This window comes from Natrix helvetica (genome assembly GCF_964273705.1).
Source record: "Natrix helvetica genome assembly, chromosome: 2".
Classification (NCBI taxonomy): Eukaryota; Metazoa; Chordata; class Lepidosauria; order Squamata; family Natricidae; genus Natrix; species Natrix helvetica.
The window spans coordinates 255,667,830-255,676,866 of NC_138552.1; the positions used below are offsets into that span (position 1 = coordinate 255,667,830).

The 9,037-nt window shown below is 33.8% G+C and overlaps 1 protein-coding gene across 1 annotated transcript in view; it reads left to right on the plus strand.

The window, feature by feature from the left end:
- The window catches only part of ACSS1 (acyl-CoA synthetase short chain family member 1), a 49,397-nt gene extending 41,546 nt beyond the window's left edge, over positions 1-7,851 (plus strand). Inside the window, exons 11-14 of the mRNA XM_081944769.1 lie at positions 851-978; positions 2,280-2,343; positions 3,313-3,431; positions 7,047-7,851. Coding sequence (XP_081800895.1) covers positions 851-978; positions 2,280-2,343; positions 3,313-3,431; positions 7,047-7,223 — 488 coding nt within the window. The 3' untranslated portion in view covers positions 7,224-7,851. The remainder of the gene's footprint in view (positions 1-850; positions 979-2,279; positions 2,344-3,312; positions 3,432-7,046) is intronic.
- Positions 7,852-9,037: the final 1,186 nt, after the last annotated feature.

A 9,037-nucleotide genomic window follows, 5' to 3' on the forward strand; every position in this document is an offset into this window, starting at 1 on the left:
TCCTTGAAGTTCTGGTTGTTATACTTCTGCCATGATGGCAATCTGGCAACTGGCCTGGATTTCCAACTGTTACAGCATCCTTCAGTCACATGATTGCAATCTGTGACCTTCCCTCCTGATTCTCCCAAGCAAATTCAGTGAGAAAGCTGGCAGGAATTGGAAATCAGTGTCACATGAGGTCTTTGCTTAATGAACCCATGAAGTCCGTGCTTAACAGTAACTGGGGACTGCTGGAACTCCTAGAGTCACATGATATTATGTTTTCCGACTGCACTGCTTAGGGATGGAAATTCCAATCCTAGTTACTGTTGCTAAGTGAAGACTAATGACAATGAGTCTCCATGGAAGTTGACACATATCCTGGGTTCTCAACAATGTTCCCAATGAACTGATCCATCATTGCTAGCAGATTTCCTGCCTCAGTTATATTTTACATTTAAAAAATACTTCAATTTAAGAAAAACAAAAAGCTAGCATGCTGCAGAATAAAGCCTGGCATCAAACTGTGTCTTTTATTTTCAAGAAGCTGGAGTGATAATATGGAGTAAAGACCATATTCCAGCAGAATCAATTTCTGCAAAGCACCTGAATTCCACTCACAGAATTCCTGATTCATTACACACATTTTTATATAATGCATATCTTGTTAAATGTTTGTTTCATGCTCTGACAGATTAATAGATGTGTATTATAAATGCAGTATCCTATGTTCTGTTATAATTGCATATTGAAGAATGGCGAGTACATTACTTTCCCACAGAGATAATGAATTATGTCTGTTGAGTGTATTTTTCTCTTCACAAAAAGTGAACATCTATATTTACTGATGCTAAATCTGTTATTGCCACAGGGTATTATTTCACAGGAGATGCTGCTTATAGAACTAAGGAAGGCTATTATCAGCTAACAGGGAGAATGGATGATGTCCTAAACATCAGTGGACACAGGCTTGGAACTGCAGAAATTGAAGATGCCATGGTAATTATTGGGTCAAAGTAAAGTGTAGGCTCCAATAATTTATTCTTGTAAACTAATTGAAACATAGATATTTAGAACGATGAGAAGAGTTGAATGGCAGGCTCCTATAGATAATTTAGTTTTGATTGGTGTAGTATTAACAGATCTTTTGCATATTTAAACCATTATGGATTAGTCACCGCAGATGGCCTCTTTATCTGACATTAACTCAAATACAGCATATATAGTGGAAATGGTTCATCAACTTAGTCGGGTTTCTTTAGGTTATGCAAGATGAAAGGCTAGTTTTCAAAACAAATTGTATGATACGCCTGTATCTATCAAAACTATGACAGACTGCATGGCAGTACATATTTCTACAGCAGTTTCTGATATGTGAATTTCACTTATAGTGACATGATAGGTCTATGATCACAGATTTATCATCTTATTTGTGAGTGTATTACATGCATATATGATTCCATGCATATATATGAATCTGGCTCAGTTTATATATATTTTTCAAAAGCTTTGATATTATGCCAGGAACAATGCCTAGTTTTGTTTACTAATTTTTTTAATTTAAATTGATTTCAAAAGATAGGATAAAATACAAATAAAAAACAAGAACAAAGAATAATAAAAACTACAAACAAGACAGAAAAAATAATAACACTGGATAAAAAAGGAAAGTTATACAAGTAACACTAAACATATATCATCCAACCTAACTGAATGTTGATTAATATAATTGAAACAAATCTAATATATTCCCCCTTTTACAATGGTTGTAAATTTTCCCATTTATACTTACTAAATTACTATTTTAAATCACAGTATCTTAACAAATATCCCAAATATAAAATTCTGTTGTCTGTCAATCAAATTGATCCCAGACTCTGTTCACTATTAAAAAGCTGTTAACTAGTAACCCAAAAGTTACACTAAACTTCAAAGCCCTCTAGTAACAATCCCTTGTTGTATTTAACATTCAGAAACTCCATAAATGGTCTCCAATCTTTTATAAACTTGTCCAAATCGTTGTCTCTAATTAACACAATTAATTTCACTATCTCTGCCAGTTCGGTCAATTTCAGGATCTATTCTCCAAGTCTCAGTATTTGGCATATACTTATTTGACAATCTTTGCAGCAGCCACTACATACAAAAATAAAATTCCAATTTTTTTTCTATCAGTTTATCCATAATACCTAGAAGAAAGTTTTCAGGTTTCATTAATATTTGCATGTTAAGTATTTTTTGCATAACCATTACTATATTTATCAGTTTACTATTTCTTTCCAAATCATCTTTTTCAAAAGGATGAACATCCTGCAATTCCAGAAACAGCTGTGATTAGCTATCCCCATGATATCAAAGGGGAAGGTAAGTGACTAAAATGTTTTAAAATAAGTACCTTTTAATTGTATATTTAATAATTGCTTTGTGGATGTCAGGACATTTTGCTGATACAATAGAAGAGGAGAAAATGAACAGGGATGTTAGGCAGAAACTGATACTTGAATAATTACTTTTGTCAAAGCATATACACAACAGTATTATAATGTATTACATCAATGGTGGGTTTCAGTTTATTTTACTACCGGTTCGCGCGCAACGGTGAAGTGTCTGGGCAGGTGGGTGGAGCCTCCCGCCGCCACTACTGGTTCGCCTGATCCGGGGCAAACCTGCAGAAACCCACCTCTGTATTACATGCATGAAAACTATTTAGTGAAGGAATGTAATTTAAGTTCAAAATGTTGAAATAGCTATAGTGATCAAAATAATTTTAGTACTATAGTAGCATTACTTTTATTTTTATTTTTTTCTTTATTTTCTCCCCATGTCAATCCTTTTTATTAGTTTATAATATAAAATAGAAAAATAGAAAAGCAAACAGGAAAAAAATACGGGAGTGAAAAGGGAAAAGTATAGAGAAGGGAAAAAGTAAGAAAAGGCATTGACTTCCAACTCCCTTTGATGAAGTAGAATAAGAAGTAACATCGAACCTATAGTAGCATTACTTTTCAAGCACTGTGAAAAGGTTGTTGGACCAAAAGCTCTCAGACCTTATCTATCTATAAGACTATTCTTGGTGCAATATGAAAAATATTTGTTCTTTAGTTATATAATGATAAAGTTATCTCTAGTTACTGTATATACATTAACAGACATTAACTAGTTAATGTGAGTTTAGAAAGCTAACGAAAGCCAGTTTGGTAGTTAAAATGTTGACCTAGGAACCAGGAGACTGTGAGTTCTAGTCCAGCCTTAGGCGTGCAAGCACAATGGCTTTATAAAGTAATAAAGGTGGAGTAAAAAATATCTAATAATAAACGTATTCCTTTTTTCCAGTTGCATTAGCTTTCATAGTGTTAAAAGATGACATAGCAGATAAAGAGAAAATTATCAAAGAGGCGAAGACAATAGTTGCCACCAAGATAGCAAAATACGCTGTTCCTGAACATATTATGGTAAGTATTTAAATATTGTATATGTTTTTATAAGGACATATATCTGAAAAGAATCTCTGCATTGTTTATGGGATATGGCCAAGGAATTTCAGCTAGTGGGATCCAGGAGAAGAGCCTTTTCTGCTGTGAGATCAGCCTCCTCCTCTCTTCTGGTCTTCCAGAAGGGCCTTAAAACCTGACTCTGTCAGTTGGCTTGGGGCCTCAATAGGGATCTGCTATGCTGGAGGTGGGTTGGTTGATTGAGTGAAAGACAAAAGTCCATCTCCATACCATCCATGGTATTTAAGAGTTTATTTAATAGTTAATTTTATTATTTTTAATGTTTTCATGCCATTGTAAGCCACCAAAGTCACTTTGGATAATGAGATGGATGGCAAATAAATGTCATAAAATATTTAATATTAAACAATGATTGTTTTATATAAAAATTGCCAGTTCAGGTTGAAAGTTTTTTTTTTAATTTTGTAAAGCCCTGGTTTGTTGTAATGTAAATCTGCTATTATCAATTTTGAGTAGGGGTAATAGGTAGCCTCCCCTCCCTTCTGGGTATATTTAAATATGGAAGATGGAAATACTGATGAAGTACCTTCGTATATATTATTAAAATAATAGCAACTGTACACAAGAAAGAGGGAAATGATATGAGGGATAGCATAGAATTATATAGTTGTAGTTAATTTTATAGCTTGGGGGAGGCCTATGCTGAGAGAATAACTGCAGAATCTCTATTCCAATATAGATTTTAGTTAATATGTGATCGTTATTCTAAACTGCAGAGTAAAGCATTTAAATGTTCTTTGAACATTTTTGTATCTGAACCATGAGTGTCTTAAACTATAAAACAATTTACCTTTAAAAAAGTGCACCACATATAAGGATGATTATGCGAATGAAAAAACTGTGTTTTTAGTAGAAATTATGGCTTTTATTGCACAGATGCCTTACTATCAGCGATCTAGGTTGAGGGTGGGGACTGCAAAAACGGTAGTGTTAATAATGAGGTTGCAATTGCGATCATGTTTTTGATATCCCTTTCTCCCCATGGATGTCCTCCTCAGTTGTTTTACAATTCTGTAGTAGTAATGACTTTTCCTTAGCTTGGAAAACAGTTCTTCAGTTGATCATCTGTAAATTCACTCATCCATCCTGCCTTCACCTAAGTCTGTCAATGAGCATTCCTTTTTTTTAAATATTTTTTTTTAATTTTTAAAACAAACACAACACATAAAATATTCCTTCTTTACACACTGTAGAAAGTGTATCAGTTGGTTACAAAAGGCTTTCGTGCATCTCTTCCACAGTCATCAACCATAATTCATATTAACTCAAGTATTTTAACTCAGATATTTATACATGTTACCATCATCATACCTCCATTTTCATTTGACTATAATTGTTTAAACATCCTTCATCATAAAATATACCAAGATTTAATACATAACCACATACTGGCATTTCATTTACTATTTCTAAAATCCTCCAATAACACTGAATCCTTATGTCCTATTCTAGCTAAACTTCCATATTTAATAACAAAATTTTCTAATCCTCCTTTCCAAATCACTGTTTACAATTTACATCCAGTTTCCTTATGATGTACCCATATATATATATACGTTATCGTTAGCCGTCCTTTATTTGACTATATCCTGATCATAACATTTCCCCCCTAATAATCAAGACTTAGCTGTATCTTAGTTCTTTTTTATTAACCTTTATATATAATCCAAAAGGATTTCTAATCTTTCTTTCATGGGTACCATTCAATATTCATATCAAATTATTACTTATCATAACACTACACATTGTATACATTATTATCATTATCAATTATTTATTTAATTATATCTATTGTCACTAAATTTCACTAAGTTTTAGTTTTAAATTATACTCTTCCATCTATCAACCTGTATCTTTCCAGTAGCAAAACAGTCTCATATCTTCTGCCGTTTGTGGTGTCAGTCCTCTAGTCAACTCCTTAATCAAATTTATATGGACTCCTCTTAGCAACTCCTTGCTTATAAAATCTCTCATGTAATTTCGACGCCCTTCTTCTGTTTCCTTAATCAGCTTATCTTTGATTGTTGGTAGTGTTATCAATGAAGTTGCTAATAAAATTTCTCTCTTTAAATCCATAAATTCTTTTGTTTTTTCTTCTTCTGTGTCTTGCCATCTGGGGTAGATTTCCCCTCCATTTAATTCCTCTTTCAGTATTCCACTCTTTCCATTTTCAGAGACAAACCAATCACAAACCAGCAAATTTAATTTCTTTATAGTCATTTTCCTCTTCAATTTTTAGGATTCTAACCACCACTTTTTCTACTTGATAAATATCTCCAACTTCTTCATCATATTTTACTGTTAGATGCTCTAAGTCTTCCAACTTCTTCTCTATCCTCTCAAATGTGTTTGATAATTTCTGTATTTCTAAGAATATCTTTTGCAGACTTTCTTTCCCGCTGTTGAAATTGTGCCATTATCTCCAGCTAACAAACACTGCTGCTCTAGCTTGGAAGGTTTTAACAAGATTAAGCATAGATTCACAATAAAGTTTTATTTTCACTTTTCTCTGGTTAAAGATATACTTCAAAGGGACATCTGTATGCTTTTCTTCTTATCACTCTCTATAAACAAGCAGTGAGACCTTGGAGTGCCAAGCCAGGATAATCAGTGAGAAAAGTAAGAGTGTTTCATTTCCAATACACAAACCTCCAGCCTCTGAGTAGCAGTGTTATTGTTGCAATTTTGTTTGTTTCTTTTTGTATCTTTTTTGTATTTCAAGTTTTAAAAAAGTCCGATTTTTGAATGAGTTAGAAGAACATCCACAGTAATGAAAGAGGAGAATTTTAGTCCATAGGTTACAAAGAATAATAAAAGAAAAAAAAATAGAAGAAAACTTAATCCATTCGTTTTAAAAGACTTGCATAAGTTCATCCATGAACATAGCATTTAAAAAGTAAGATAACCCACTGTCCAAAACCACTCCAAACTTAATTCCGCCGCTTATTTATTCTGTTCTCCAATTTAAATTAATTTTAAGTTTTTTATAGGCAGTCTCTTTTAAAACTGTAACAATTTCTCACCAGCTGGAAACACTTTCTCTTTCCATATCCTTCCATTTTGGAGCCGCCCTGACTTCATCAGCCTAATGGCTGGATTTTTTGTCGCCGGCTTGAAGAACTTCTCTTGGATCGATCAGGGACTTTGTGATGTCCCTGAGATCAGCAAGACGTATTCTTCCTGTTCACCGTTTCTGCGGGACGGTTTGGGTCCGATTGGGCCACCCAGCGGCAAAAGTTATCGGCTGTGGTCTCGGAGCATCGAGACCTCACGTCCGTACGTTGCGACGTTGGCTCCTCCTTATTAAAAAAATGAGCATTCCTTTTTTTCAAGGCTAATGTGAAGCTCTTAGGATGGCTTAACAGAGGAATGAGCAGTTGGGGTAGGGACTGTTTACCTTGAGAACTTTGAAAGGTTCCACAATATTCTGCATAGACACATTTATTCATATAAGTGAATGCATAGAAGAAAAACTCAAGGAAGTAGCTATTTAGATATTTAGTTATCTTTATTTAAAATAATACTACTTATAATGATTTTTTATTTCTCAAACAGGTAGTGAAACGTCTTCCCAAAACTCGATCAGGAAAAATCATGAGAAGATTGCTACGGAGAATAGTGACTGATAATATTAGTGATATGGGAGATATCACAACACTAGATGATTCCAGTGTCATAGAGGAAATACTTGAAACGTGTAAGAAATACAAACTTAAGCATCCTACTCTATGATGAATGGACTATTGTGAAGATGAGTTCTGTTAAGAAGCTGAAGGAACAAAAGCAACATTAGATTTATGCTTAATACGTTAAAGAGCTACACTTATTCATGTAAAATCCAATTTTTCCCCCCTGAAAAGAATGCATATTGTAACAGTTTACCTCTTGCTACATTGAGTTTATATTTTCTTTTCTTTGAAAGCATGGAAAAATAATTTTCAAACTGCTGTTTAAGACATGTTATGCCTTTATTAAGCAAAGTGTAGAAACTTAAGGAGTACGTTTGCATTTAGCCTTAATATTTTTGCCACCAATATATAAAATATTTTTAAAATCAGTCTTACGGTACTCCTTTCTTAATTTTATCTTAGCAGATGAACTGAAACTCTCCATACTTTAAATTATGTGAATTTCTTTTAAAAATCGCACACAATGATCTTTTTTATACTATACGAATTTCAATTTACATAATTGAAAGCAAAATTAAATTCAAAATTGTTTATCAATACTTATACTTATGTATAAAATGGGAAGTTATGTTTTACTGTAGTTGGACAAATTGAATTCTTATAATGTTGCATTGGCATATAATTATGAACAGGCATATAGGATTCTTTATTAAACATGTATATTTTTTAGATTTTTATTGCTTTTTTTTTCATATATTACTCAAGGCAGTAAACATACCACTACGTCTGCCTATTTTCCCCACACCAAAAACAATCTTGTGAGTGATTTGGGCTGAGAGTGAGTAGTCCAAAGTCACCCAGCTAGTCTTTCATGCCCAAGACTGGTTCACGACCTCCTGCTTTCTAGACCAGCACCTTAACTACTACATCAGATTGGCTCTTTTATGCATCTAGATATTGGTGATGCATGAGCCTGAGCATGTACTGTACATACAATAAAGAAGAAACCGTTTTCTGAATTCAGTACAAAATATCTGACTTAGGACTCAAAATTTTGACACCAAACCAATATCAACTACTTTCATGTTGAGTTATTTGATGGAATTGAAGAAAAAGGCAGATCTAGTAGAGGAAAGATACTCAGTTACTATTGGATTGGTTTCTGGAAAGCTGAGATTGGATGATTTATTTTGATATTAGTGAGTGAGCATTGCAACAATAGATTTGTTCTGATTTTCAAACCAGTAAATTAAAACAATTGTTTGCCATGATTGCTGGTTAAATGATAGGATACCAGATAATTAGACTACAGCCTATTAGCCCAGAAACTCATCACTAGTGAACTTTCTAATTGTTGAGAAGGGCAATGGGATATGTTCCCATTCCAAAACTAAACATAAGCTAATTTTATTTATTTAAACAATGTACATAGCCAGCCATTTCACAGAGTGTAACAGAGGGTTAGCAATAAAACAATATTTGCAAAAATAGTACATGGTTTCTATTTTCCAGTCATTAAAACAAGAAGTAAACTACCAACACGGCTTCTTTAAACTTCCTATCCAACTGAGAACACGCTTGTTTAGCAAGCCCAAGACTGGCAATGTAAGACATGCACACTCTGCCCTCCCAAAAAAGACTCAGAATTTTTTTGGGAGAACTTCAGAAACGCCCTGCTCCCCAACATTTACCACCTGAATGTTACTGCACCTTCCCAAGAATAAAAAGGGCAAGCTCTAGTGGTTAAGGGCACTAGACTAGAAACTAGGAGACTCTGAATTCTAGTCCCATTTTAGGCACTGAAGTCAGTTGTGTGACCTTGGTCCAACTGACTCTTTTAGTGCTAGGAAGCAGGCAAGAGCAATCCATTTCTGAAAAATCTTGCCAAGAAAACTGCAGGGACTAGTTTAGGCAATC